The sequence below is a fragment of the Chinchilla lanigera genome, unplaced genomic scaffold (genome assembly GCF_000276665.1).
Source record: "Chinchilla lanigera isolate Chin_1 unplaced genomic scaffold, ChiLan1.0 scaffold00018, whole genome shotgun sequence".
NCBI lineage: Eukaryota > Metazoa > Chordata > Mammalia > Rodentia > Chinchillidae > Chinchilla > Chinchilla lanigera.
This window is the reverse complement of record NW_004955419.1, coordinates 7,544,714-7,559,061: the sequence shown is the minus strand read 5'-3', so window position 1 is coordinate 7,559,061 and position 14,348 is coordinate 7,544,714. Positions and strand designations below refer to the sequence as shown.

Sequence of the window (14,348 nt, the reverse complement as noted above, 5' to 3'; positions counted from 1 at the left end):
CTTAATTCTAATTTTAAGAAAATGACAGCAAAATTTTTTACCTGCAGTGTACAAGCATACATAGTTTCAGAAAAATTGAAACTGTACAAGGCCACTCCTTCTTTGAGATTAAACAGCCAACAAGCTAGAATAAAGACTCTTCTGCAATAGTTTCAACGTTAGAAAGCCCCCAATTAAACTGTAAATTGCCAAGGACGCAAGAGAACAACTAGTTTTATTCTGAACTTTAAAAACAAGTGTCCCCAGGATCCAGGGGTCCACCAAAAACTCTCACAAAGTTCAAAAAAGAAAGCAAGTATAAGATAGGACTTTCTCCTCCCAGCTGAAAGGTCAGGGAATAGTCATACTCCTAAACACCACTTGCAGATTACACAGCACCCGTCGGTCACTGAAGTTATCTTTTTCTCTCAGTCTTCTAAAAAGCGTTTTAATGCCTCCTTTTATAGGAAACAAAAGTGATCACCAAGTTATGTAGTGGTGAAGATCTGGGATTCAAACACAGCACTGCAAGGTTTGAGTATGCAATACTGCTGCTTTACCACCAGGGGCTGCCTTTTTCTATTTGGGCCCAGGAGTGTTAGCACTGAGAAAAACAGAGGTTGAGGACAAGGGGCTCCTATCAACTGTGGCCATAGTAACCTGGCTCCAGAGAGACTTGACTGACACTTCAGTTGCCCTGTTCCCCTTGCCTGAAATGACAACAGTATGTGGGCCTGGTGAGCCTGTGACACTAAGAATGCACATACTGAGCCAGTGACGCCAGTGCCAGAGGAGGGTCTGGTTTACTGGAAGAGACGCATGGGTGCTAGAGTGGGACAACAGGGGCATGAAGCCCGGAGCAGCGCTGCCAGCCCCAGGAATGCTCGCAGGCAAGTCACAGCAACCTATGTGAGGCTCCTCATCTACAGCAGAAGCAACAGCAGAACACCTCATGCTCAGGAAACGGGAGATTAAATAAGAAAAGTTCTGTTGACCAGGGGCCTGACACAATAACCCACCAATGAATACAAGCTTTCTTCACTCTCCCTGCTTGGGAAGTCTTGAAAAATTGACGCTGGCTCCTGACAACTCAGAATAATGTGCTTGTCTCAAATTAGTGACGAATGAAGGTCAACTTTACAAATGACCCCATTTTTGCCGTATCTCATGAAGCAAAACTGTATATATTTATACCCATATGGTATTATCTTCATGACCTAAGAATGCTTCTCTTTCAAAACAGCTTTATTTCTCTAAGATGACCTGAAAGGGTAAAGATATGAAAAATATTTATATTCCTCCCACTCTGCCTAGGACATCAGTTTTCATTCCATAGCGCAGCAAAAGCCAATAACGGGAGTCCAAGAATAAACACTGTAGTAAAGCAGATGTGCTGTAATTCACCAAGTGACTGGTGTGAAACCTTTACCCCAGGCCCCAGCCCGAGGAGGCAAAATCTGCCTTGCCAATTTCAGAGGGCCCTCATCTCATCACTGACATGCACATATGTGGGCACTGTGCTTTGTGGCTTCATGTTTCATTTCTCCACAGGCCTGGCTCCCCGACCCCCACCACAAAGCCTTCCCCAAGGCTGTGATACTGTGATGCTCCACTCCATCACAGAGCAGCAACCCCTCGTAATTCACAAGCCCTGCTTAGCGGCAGCATTGGTGGGCAGGACACCAGACGCTCCCCCTTACACGGTGAGAAGGCAAAAGTGAGGTGTACCTTGAGAATGAGAGATCTCTGAACTTATTTGGCAGGTTATGGATATCACTGAAGAGTTCCATGTTCAAATTCTGCTCCTTGTTTAGCTCGTACTCCTGTTCCACCAGCTGCTCTTTGAGGCTTTCCAGCACCCTTCCATCAGTCATTTCTGAGGACAACGGACAGAGGATTTTCATATGCTTTACGTATCGTACTTGGTGCAAACTTGAAAAGGTCTTTTCTTCTTCTTCTGTGTTGCCTTTGAGGTTGTTCGAACCATCTTGGGCCCCTTCTGTCCCACACATAACTGTAATAATGGCCTCACTGCACTGGGAATGCTTGTGAAGCTGAAATATAAATTTCTGGTAGACCTCTAGCTCAGTTTCCAAGTCATGGATTTTCTGTTTTAAGTACTGTGCATTACTTGAGGTGTCAATATTCTCAGATTCATCAGTCCAAATCGCATTGTCTTTAACAGAAAGCTGACTCTTAGAACTCAAGTGAGTAGATACTGAGATTGAGTCCCGTAAATCTTCAGGATTCTCTATGCATGCCGGTAATGTGGAAAGGTTATCAGCTGGGTAAACCTTAGAATCTGAAAATCAAATATGTTTATGTCAGTATCTCGTTTACTGCTACCCATCCTGCACTCCTACACTACAGCAATAACTGAGCTAACACTACTGCCAACAACCACCTATAAGCCTCCCTGCCTCTACTGCTTCCTGTTATGGTTTAAATCTTAAACGTCCTCAATAGGCCAGCCTGTGGTACTGCCAGAAGTAGCAGAATCTTTAGGAGGTGGGGCCTAATGGAAAGAGTCTGTTATCGGGGTGCATCCATGAAGGAGAGATTGTGTCCACGAATGGAAAGTTATGACCCTGGCCCTGCTCCCCCTCTGTCTTCCCCTAAGCCACCAGGAAGTGAGCAGCTGTGCTCCACTACACACTCTTCTCCAGGATGTTCTACCTTGCAAGGCAACAGAGCTAGGCAACTATGGACTGAATTCTCTGAAACTATGAGCCGAAATAAACTTTTCTGCCTTTTAAGTTGATTTTCTTGCATATTTTGTCACAGCAATAGAAACCTAGCTAGCATGCCCTCTTACCTCTCAGTCTATCCGTTCTCAGAGCAAATGTTCAAAAGAGTGAGTTAACCATGACAAACTATCAACAGACCTAAAACTCATCGGTATGCCCACTCCCTACCTGACATCTTCCATGACTTGGTTCTAGCAATCTTTCAAGAAACATTCCCTGCACTACCTATGCAGATTTCCCACACATTAATCATGGCTCCCTGCACATACCACGCTGCTTTGTGCTCCATACTTTTGGATGTGCTGGGCCCTCTGTCTGGAAAACCCTTAGCTCTCTATTCTACTCCTACTCTAAGAACTCCTACTTGTCCTCCTAGATCTTATTTTTGTCTGCAAGCCCACCTCCAAACTATGCAAAAGTCATTCCTCTTTGTGCTTACATAGCTCTCTACACATACTGTATATGTTACTCCAACAAACATGTTATGGTCAAGGGGCCAACACAGAATTACAGCTGGTTGGCTGGGCATGGTGGCACACGCCTGTAATCCCAGCACTCGGGAGGCTGGGGCAGGAGGATCACTGCAAGTTCGAGAACAGCCTACAAAGTGAGCTCAAGGCCCGCCTGAACTGCATAGGGAGACCTTGCCTCCCCCCAAAAAAAGAATTACAGTTGGCTTATGTTTATTTATTGATATAGCAATTAGTTACTGGATGCCTCTCTGCCTCTCTGGACTGCACACTGTTTTATAGCAGGGATGTGGCCTTTCACCCTCACATCCTCAGTGTCTAGTACAGTACCCAGCACAGATCAGAAGTGAGCTGACAGTCTGAGAAATACTGAGGGTGTTGTGAAGCAACATTAAAGAGCAATAATTCTCAGCGTCCAAAACAGGAGAGTATTCTTCTCATTTCCAAATCTACTGGTATCCAGGAGATGACATGATGGCTCCCTTGTAAGGGTTTTCACTAACTCACAAGCCTGTCAAGAAACATTTCCTGACACCAAGCTTAAATCTCCAGAGATGCAGCCCAACTTATCTGAAAGGTGAATTGGTGGGTCAGAGAGAAAACAAAGACAGTAGCTCACAACTAGATTTGCTACTTCCTGGCTACACAGCCTTAGGTAAGTAACTTACTGTCTCAGAGCCTGCATGGAAAATAATAGAAGAGATGCCTAATACAGTTATAGTAAGACTTCAAACTGAAGCTTGACTACACAGCTTCTACCCTTAAACTCTATACCACACTGCCTGATTTCGGAGAAACTGTGACCCCATATAAGGAGTTGTTCAAATACTTAAAGAGGCAGCAGAATACAGTGGGAAAAATCAGTTTTGAAATCCAACCGACTTGGGTTTCAAACACTGAATTTGCCACTTACTAGTTGTGTGACCTTAGTTATTTAGGCAAAGTAGTTAACCTCTCTGAGTCTCAGCAACTTTATCTGCAAAATGGCAAGACCATCTTTCACTGGGCCGGCGAGATAGCTCAGCAGCACAGCACCTGCCTGCCAAGCACCAGGTCCTGAGTTTGATTCCCGGTACCAAAAAAAAAAAAGAATATCTTTCACTGTGAAGAGTTGTATTTGTTTTGTTTTATAGGATTTTATGAAACAATATCTGCACAAACAAAAGAAGGATTATACAGCATCTGAAACATAGCAGTGAAGGAACCTAACTAATGTAAATATGTTCTTGTTTTCCGTGGAACCATTCAGCGCTGGAAGGAGATACCTATCTCTGGAAGCATCAAGTGAATGCTGCAGAAGCAGCAATGTAGATTACACCAGATAACTTAGGAGATCTCGCAAAAGAAAATCACACAAACATCCTGTGAAACTATATGTTCTGATGTTGGGTTGTGCAATCTGTTCCTTATGACTTTAGGCCCACTCTTGTCTCTGCTCACGAGTTAAATATCATACAATAAACCTTTTTGTTTTGGACAGTGGCTGCCACATGACCTAGGAAGGAAGCATTCCTAACACCACATTCTGACTGCGTACAATTTTTTAGGATCACTTCTCTGTGAGGTTCTTGAGAGTAGAGACTGTGAAATTCATGTTATTTCAGTGTCCAGCATGGGGCCTGTCGTGGTTAATCTTGACTGTCAACTTTATTGGCTTGAAAGACACCTGGGAGATGCGCAGAGCACACTCTGGGCCTGTCTGGTTGGGTCACGGGGGCAGGACCATGGGGACAACCTCTGGTCCCCGGCCCCTTCACCTCTAGCTCTCCCCTCTTCTCTGCTTCCTGGACAACATGGGTTGAACAGCTTTTCTCTGCCTTGACCTTCTGCCACAATGCTTTTGCCTTGGAGTCAGCCAATCACGGACTGAGACCAGGAGCCAAAATAAACATTTAGTCCTTTAAATTGTGTCTGTCAGGTATTTTGTTCCAGGAAAAAAAAAAAAGATGACCAATATAGAGCCAACTACAGAGAAGGTAATCAGTAAGTAATTCTAGCCAAAGGAGGGTGAGAGAGAAAGAATAAGGGAGAGCTCTCTCAACAAGGCTTTGCTCTAGTGACTCACCCTCCAATAGCAGGAAATATTTTGCTATAACCACCTTATTGTTATGGAATTTGGTCTTTATTTCATGACAAGGAGAAATGTTGCTTCTTAACCAAAGGTTAGTTCCAATGACTTTCCTTAAGTAATCATGAGGTAAAGACAAATATGTAAATCTTGTACAAATGTCCATTTGTGATACAGACTATGGTCAGCTGTCAGATCAGCCTCCCACTGGAACACATCCCAGATAATGCGCGTGCGGGGGTGCACGCTCACAGGAACACTTAGGCCTACATTTTTAACTTCTTCCCTAAAAATGCAAGAAACATAACATTCAGACATCCCACTAATAGTTTTGACTTCAGAAATGCCCCTGAAAAGTCCACCGTCTATAGCAATTTGTGATTTAGCAGAGATTAGGATTTGGCTTCCAGGCTTCAAGGCCAAGAGACAGAAAGTCCCACAGTTAGCACCAGCATGGCAACGTGGCGCTGCCGGTCACTGCTCAGGAGGCTTTGATAAGGGTGCAAAGGTGCTGCTTCCGCTGTTTGGTTAAGAACCACTTCGTAGAGTGGGGGAAAGGGAGGACTGCAGGTTGTAGGGTAAGTCCTCCCAACCTCTGCACTGATTTAGCTGTCTGCAGCTGCTTACACCCCCAAGTAGACAGGGAGTTCTCTGAAGGTAGAGACAGCAATTAATTCATCTCTCTCTCTCTCATACCCTGTGTGTGAGGCTGGGGACACAGCAGTCCTAACCAACAGCTCAGGACATGCAACTACATGCCAGGACCTGCCCTGCATATCTAGCACCTCACCTGTGTTTCTACTTACAGCAACCCTGCGAGACGCTGGTAACATTACCCATTTTACAGAAGAGGAGGTCAGGCTTTCAGACCTGGCCAGTATGGCCACGATTCAGGGCAAGAGAACAGGAGAATACTTCATCAAAGCATGGGGCTGCCTGCCTCAACACTGAATGCTGCCTCCTGACACAGCCCTCTCACCAAGGGCTCAGCGAGCCCTATATGTGAAGGTCAGTGATGGCAATGTGATCCCTCCATTCACTTCCCAAGTGTCTACCAATGGGCTCCTGAAGAAGTGAAGGCATCATCCAGAGTACCCACCCAAGGAAGGCAGTCACTAAGCCAGTCAAGTCAATTCAATACCATCGGATGCTGAGAAAGGAAAAGGGCTAACAGGAGTTCTCAGATACTGGGCACTCCGGAAGGACTGCTATGGAAAGTGGAATTTAGGTGGGGATCTATACAATGAAGTTTCCCTAGACCGCATGAAAGGAGAAGTGCAGGCAGAGGCAACAGCATGTGCAAAGATCTGGATGCACATTCAGAAAAATACAAGAGGTTCAGCGATGAGGGCGCACTGAGTAGGGAAGGGAAACCATCAGAAAGTCTCTGTCAATCACTAACTATGATTAAGAGGTCCAAAGAGGTCACTAGGGCCATCGGTTTAGATCATAAAAAAAATGCCACAGTTCTAAAACTTTTCACAACTGACTAAGGGGTACCTCACTGCATAGGACAGCTGATTTCCCTCAAAGCCCAGAAGACCCGGAAGCATGTGACTGCGTATTCACTGCACTGACTTCCGGCCTTGGGACAGTACACACTGGTGCAGGATGGGGCTCAGAGCTCAGTCTTTCTCTAGAGCCTGGTGTTCATTCCCATGGCCATCCTATGACAGATTCAGGATTGCTGTGACCTTTATTTCTTACAGAGTGAATCAGAGCCAGAATAATAGTGACTTTTTTTAAAATGAAGGGCAAAAAAAAGATCTAAGGTATAAAGAAAATGTAAGCATTTGCTCATTCTGATTGAATGGTAACATGTGTATCGGCTGTGCTATCCTGTGTGTATCTGTATGCTTATAATAATTCATAATTAAAAAGTATGGAGAGAATAAAACCTGCTGCAGGCCTCACTCATATCCCTACACCTTCTCCACTAACCTACTGGCAAATGCCACACATGTGGCCTAAGTGACAGGCTCTCCTCGGACCCTCTCCTCCTGGGCAGGTAGAGACCAACCTTGTGTACACTTCTACAGCAGCCAGCACCATCCCGGATGCTAATAGCATGGTTCAAGAACTTTCTCCCAAATGGGTGAGGTCCTTAAGAACAGGTACTGTGTCTTTTCGTGCCAAACCACCAAATACCTACCTACTGTCTAACAGAAGAGGGTACCAAATAGACTGGTAAGCTCCAAATGATACCCTGCTGTGCCTAGACTCTGACCTCCTTACCAACTGGGGGCCCCTGGGTCAATCAGTTTTTAAAACCTCAGCTTCCCCACGTGTTAGGAGAGAAAGACAATGATGCCTTGAGAGAACTGCTGTGGGCCTAGTGATAATTTTGACCTAAACCATCCCAACTGGTGCCTAGTACCAGGTAGCTGTTCAATACTCATAGAGACTGAGTTCTGACGGGTCATGTAGCTTGATTGCTGGTGGTCACTGTTGCCCTCCTTGTCTCTCTGGGAAAAGGGTGTGGCTTCAGTTCTTCTCTGCTCTCCTGAGCTGTCCTGGTAAGCTGCTCCCACAAGAGGCTGAGCTGTAGGCACTGGCAAAGAGAAAGAAAAATAAAACCATAGACTTGAAACGTAGCCAAGCAACTGAGAAGAACACAAAGATACAACAGGGAAAATAAAAGCACTGGGGAGGCAAAATGCAATTTATAAGATAAAATTAATCTATCGAGCTGCCATAACAGGACATAAAAAGCATAAATATACTGTAGCTTGTCTGAAATGGCTTTAGTCAGGTTCTCAGAAAACTATGAGTGAGAAAATGAATTCCATCAACTCGGGCCCACTTTTCCCATGGGAGAGAGGCCCTGGGGTCCTCTGGGCAATGGCAGGAGCAGCACCTGGTTGAGGCGCCCTAGCGTTTCAGCAAAAAGCAAAAACACTGCTGAGTGCACATGGCAGGTGCTGGACTAAGTGCTAGGGCTTCTCTTGGGCTGAGTCACCTCTGCCATAAAATCTTTCCTCACAAAAGCCCTCACCGAACTCCTGCACTGATGTAATCATCTGTAGCTGCCCACAGCCCGCTAGACAGGGGCTCTCAGAAGACAGAGACCGGAACTCATTCGTCTCTCTTGCTCCTACACCTTGTGCTGCGAGGTTGGAGACACAGTGGTTGCTTAGGGATCATGCCCTGAACGCCTGAGTAGATGCCTGGATGGAAGGAAGAAAGGACGGATAGGAGGTGGGGAAGAGCAGTTCTGCCAAAACCTAACTTACCTTGAAGCCTCAACTATGATAAACCCAAGAGAGAACCTAAAATTAAATGGAAGTTACCTCTGGCTACAGATCATCATAAAATCCACATGAGAAGTATCATACACTAGGCTTTGTAAAGCAGGAAAGAATGCAGGCTTCGAAACCAGGCAGGCTGGTTCACAAGTACCTCTGGAAGTTGGTAACAGTGTGACCATAGCCGAGTCACTTTATCTCTGAAACTGCTCCCTGAACTGAAAACAGATAATTACTGAACAATCAAAGGACTAGATCCAAGTATTTCATGTCCTTAACACCTATCACAGAGATCAATAAATAACGGGTGCTTGTTGTATTAATATTACAATCCAACTGCCTCCCTGCCATCTCCACTAGCATAGCATGGCCAACCAGCACTTCAGTAAGTCCCAAACTAGACATCTAACACCCCCACAGCCTGCCTCCCCTGCAGCTGTTCCCATCTCAGGGTATGACAACTCCACCCTTCCAATGGTTCACGTCACAAGTGATCCTTTAAAGCAGGAGCCAGGCGACTTTTCTTAAGGAGGCGAATAATACATATTTTAAGCTTTGCAGGCCATGGGTCTCTATCACAGCTATTCAATCCTGGGAGCACAGCACAGCTACTTTCAGTTAATATACAGATGAATAAATGTGGCTGTGTGCCAATAAAATCTTATTTACAAAAACAGGCAAGCAAGTTGGATTTGGCCCAAGGACAGAAGTTTGCTCATTTGTGCTTCAAGGCTTAAATCAGACCACATCACTCCACTGTTCAAAAGCCTCCAACAATTTCCAATTTTAGACAACAATGGCTTATGGGAACCTACATAATTTTGTACCCATCCCTAACCTCATCTTCTACATCTGTCCCCCTTTCTCACTCCATACTAGCCACACACTGGGCTTCAAAATCAGGAGTCAACTTACATACTCTTATGGATTCACGAACTCTCAGAAAACAATGTAAAATGTTACCATGTGGTGATCTGCACTGTTCTCCCAGGGACTCTCAGCATTCTCCATATTTTCAAATATCTAAGCACCACTGTTCTAGACAAAGAGGCCACCACTTGAGGTGTTTCTTCCAGTCTCTGGATTCTACCCCTTCAGATACATTTTAACCCATGCATCCACTACTTTTCGTGACCCCAAAAAGAGCAGAAGTAGTAGACTCAAAGCAGACAGAGAGGTAGGCCATTTCTACAGGAAGACATAGTAAGGTTTACACTCAGCCCAGAGATGCCCTAAACATTCCAGAGAACCCTGCAAAGAGAACTCTCCCTTGCATATCTCTGATGCCATGTGCCCAAGGCATCCACAGACATAGCCAGGCCAAAAGCCTATACTGAAGCTATCCATAATTGGGCACCTGCCCACAATCCCAGGGGAAGGCAACATGAGCCCCTCAAGACCTGAGAGCACTAAAAATCCCACTGATCCAGACCTCAAGATAGAAACAAAGCAACAGATTAACTCTTTCCAGCTTGTGTTCCTTCAGTGTGCATTTGATAAGGTTAATCACTGAAATCCATGAAATCTATACTCAAACTTACTGCAGTTCTAAACAACAAGGCTGACGTTCCGGGTAGTACTATCTTGTTGTTCATGCAGATCATGGCAAGGGCATTTTTCTCTGTGCTTACCATTCAGCAGCATTTGGTCGGGTGCTGGCCTCTCATTCGTCAATGCCTCGGCCAGAATTAACTTCTGGTGAAGTTGCTTATTTCGAGTTTTAAACTCCCTCAGCTCCCCCTGCAACTCCAGGATCTGTTCTTGTAGATGAACTACCACCTCCTGGGTGGCAGGAAGATGATACGTATTTCCTAATGGCCGGGATGGTTTTTCTAGGATCGGCAAGCGGGACCTCTTAACACCCTGAAAATACATGCACACATACAACAATGAACACACTTCAAATATATTTCCTTTGGTTGATCTTACAAAAGTCATGCTGATCTTATAAAATAGGTTTCAAACTGACCATTCAGACTGCTGGTTCTTATAATAGCATCTATATTCAACTTCCTGTCAAGGAGCACAAATCTTGGCAGGTGTCCCCTCTGATCGTCAAGGGTCAACTTCCTGACATCCTCTCAGCCCTGGCCTACTGTCTTCGGACAATTCAGATGCTTCATATCTGGCAGTTCCAACATAATCTTCTGGGAAATATATTTTCCCACTTATTTCCTTATTTCCCACCCATTCCTGGTGTAAGACAAGGTGTCTCCCATGTTAGCCTACCAGAACTACCCTCTTACTTCCTTGGTTCCTAAGTCACTAACCCAGAGGATTTCACAGTCCATCCATCCTCAACACCTTCATGTGCAGTGGGTTATAGGCACTCCCAAGCCAACTGAAAATTCAGCTCTTCAATGCCATCGTACCATGTCCCCACCCACAAGTCTACACTACCTCACGTATCTGTCTTGGTAAACCACTCGGTCATTCACTTACAACAGTCCAGAAACCTAGGAGTCTTTTTTAAATGTCCCCATATTCTCATCACTTTCACCACTCAGCAGACTGTAATGATTCCAACTCCTAAACTGTCTCTCAGTTCCTTCAACTCTTTCCATCCTCCACTGCCACCACCCAACACAAAGATACTGTTAGCTCTCACCTAGGCCACAGCCTGCTGAATGGCTCCTCCTCCACGCACTCACTTCTGTTCTCCCTAATCCACTCTTATAATTGCTTCCTAGTCCTCTTATGAAAAAGGTCAAACTCTCTTTACCTCCCCGCTAACTAGAAATCATTCATCAGAACTCAGCTCATACGTGCCTTCCTCAGGACAATGGGTCTTGAGTTCCAAGACCAAGTCAAGTGTCTCTGTTACACATTTACAGCTCCCTAGAATGCTCCCCCAGAGAACATTAGTATCATAACTAAATATCTGTGCAATCACTGATTCACCACCTATTCACCACACCAGCCTGTGTAAGGTGCAGAGTGCAGGGGCTCTGCATATCTTGGCCACATTCTATCCACAGCTTCCAACACAAGAACTAGTACATAGCAGGTAATCCAAAATTAACTTTAGAATGAACATACAAACAATAAGAGGCCAAATGAGGGACGCTTTCAAGTGGTGAGTCTTAAACATATTCAAAAACTGAGGAGTGGGAACTGAACCTAGAATATATAAAGAACTACTACAACTCAATAAAAAAAAAAAAAATCAACAATCCATTTAAAAGATGAGCCAAAGATCCCACAGACATTTCTCCACAGGAGTTATCATAGAGCTAACATTACTTGAAAAGATGCTGGTATACATGAGATCATAGTAATATACCACCACTTCATACCCCTTCGGATAGCTATAATCAAAAAGATAATGACAAGTGTTGGTCAAGGCATGGAGAAATCGGAACCCTAATACATTGCTGGTAATGTAAAGTGGGCACAGCTGCTTAGACAACAGTCTGGCACTTCCTAAAAAAAGTTAAATATGGAGTTACCATACAACCCATCAATTCCACTCCCAGGTATATACCTAAGGAAAAGGAAAATATATGTACACAAAAATTTGTACTTAGTTTGGTAGAACTTGTATATGAAGTTTTATGTCGCTCCCAGCCTTTTTTTTTTTAACACTTAAGTGGGATACTATTACTTCCTACTGCTAATATTATTACTCTGGTTTACCTAAGATTTCTAAGACAGTCCAGAGATTTTATTCTTCTTGCATTCATTTTTGTAAGTTACATTTATCTAAGAATGTTTTTATTTGCCTTTATGTTTATTGGTATAAAGTAATAAAAATATTATCTTCTTAAAAAATTTTGTACTTACTGTTCATAATATCCAAAAATTAGAAACAGTTTACATGTGCTGCACTTGGTGAATGGATAATAAAATGTGGTATATCCAAGCACTAGAATATTACTTAGTGATAAAAATAATGATCCAGTGCTCTAATAAGATTGAACCCTGAAAATACTATGATAAGTAGAATAAGCCAGTCACCCAAGACCACATATTTATGACTCCATTTATATGAAATATCCAGAATAGGCAAACGTAAACAAATGGCCAGAAAGTAGACTGACACATTCACAGTGATGCTGTAATTCATGCACCTTGCTGCCAAGTGGCTCTGATTTAATTTTATTAGTAAAAAGACCAGAAGAAGTGATCAGATCTGTTTTTACCACCAGTGGTACAAGCCACCCGATGGGATGGTCATGCGTGTACCACCAGTGGTACAAGCCAGCAGGAATATGTTAAGTGGCTAAGGGTGGGGATGTGTGGGTGGAGGAATCAGACCTCAATGCTACTGAGTACCAGGTATCTTTTTGGGATAAAGAAAACATTATAACATGGTAATGGTTATACTACTCCACTGAACTGTACAATTAAATGGATGAAATGTATCATATGTAAATTCTATCTGATAAAGCTATTAATAATTTTTTAACAGGAAGGAGAGTAGAAACCTGAGAGTAAAACAGGAAATATTTGAGATCTAAGGTATGAGAAGACAATCAAAGTCTCTTCAGAAGGAACAGAGTGAGGGCCCTTCTTGCACATTCTAGGGTGTAAAATGTTTTCGAGCACAATCTCCAGGTCATAACCTCCAGGCCAACTATGCATTCTCAGAGCTCACCAGGTCACACAAGGTATCAGTCTGTTCTCTGAGAGGTGAGACAACTAGTCCACTGACATTCAGCAAGAGGGTTCAATGGTCAGACTCAAACCAGCACTTCAGACTCTAGTTCTCAGGTAGGAAAAGGGAGACGCTTTCTGGCCTGAAATTCCAGGGAAGAGGAGATAGCAGATTAAGGACAAGAGCAGTCTGCAGGGGTGAAGAGGGAACACTTGGGAAGAGGTGGATGGCTCAGCAAAGAGGGCTGGAAAATAACAGTCACTTGCTTGGTCCTGGGTCTCCACCAGTCTTTATTCTTAGATCAAAATCTGTGTGTCATATGGCAGCAAAAAAGATATCTGCAAGTGCACAAATGCCAAAGCCAATTTCAAGCTGGAAGACCGCCGTCAGTCAACCCAATGCCTGTTCTAAAATAACAGCATGTGAAATGCTACCTTATGGACTCCCAACAGAGTCCACCTACCCCCTTATTAAGTCATATCAGAATTTCTTGCTTGGGAATGGATGGAGACAGGAACTCAGACACTCTGAGCTCCTACCATATAGAAGGTACTGTCCTAGACATTCGTGACACATTACACCTCTCTGCCACCATGCCAACCACAGGGTCTAGGCCACATTAATCTCATTCAAGCCACTGAGAGAGGTCAGGCAACTGATTACCCAGGGACTCAACATGAGTTAAGTAAAGTCTCTCCTCTTGCCTCTGTAACTAAACAGCCAGGATATGGGGTCTCTGTTTCACCTTCTACCTACAGTATATGGGCAGGATGTCAGAGTTACAGTGTAAGTCACCATAGAAACCACAAAGAAAATCATTAAACTTCCTTCTGCTTAGCATACACTGAAAACCACACAGGTGACAAGAGGGTTCCAGACTCGCTGCAAAAGACAGGTTTGTCCTATCTCTGCCTGCCTCTAAAACCAGGCAAGTTCATAACCCCTCAGTCCACTTCCTAGCTGAGGCACACTGGACCATTTTCCTGAGCCTTTAAATGTATCTCTTCATGTGTAAAATGTACACATACTTACAAAACTCATGCTTGCTGAGAAGATTAAATGAGATGGTATACAGAAAATTGAACAAATCTCTGATATATGGTAGATAACCAAAATTTTAAAATAAAGCACAATTTCTCTTCTTTAAAATGCAAGCAGGACAGATAATTTTAAACAAAAATTATTTAATATATTTGGGAAAATTAAGTCCATTTTATTATCCAGTTTTCTTGACCAGAGACA

General features: G+C 43.8%; 1 protein-coding gene across 10 annotated transcripts in view; it reads right to left on the bottom strand.

Annotated features, from left to right (window-relative positions):
• The window catches only part of Cdk5rap2 (CDK5 regulatory subunit associated protein 2), a 194,707-nt gene that overhangs the window by 47,822 nt on the left and 132,537 nt on the right, over positions 1–14,348 (bottom strand). For 6 of the 10 annotated variants that reach the window (XM_013513198.1, XM_013513194.1, XM_013513193.1 and 3 more), the window contains 3 exons: positions 10,141–10,372; positions 7,642–7,815; positions 1,708–2,281 (listed from right to left, as the gene is read on the bottom strand). In XM_013513198.1, coding sequence (XP_013368652.1) covers positions 1,708–2,281; positions 7,642–7,815; positions 10,141–10,372 — 980 coding nt within the window. The remainder of the gene's footprint in view (positions 1–1,707; positions 2,282–7,641; positions 7,816–10,140; positions 10,373–14,348) is intronic. The other 4 variants (XM_013513196.1, XM_013513197.1, XM_013513201.1 and 1 more) reach the window with 1 other exon arrangement.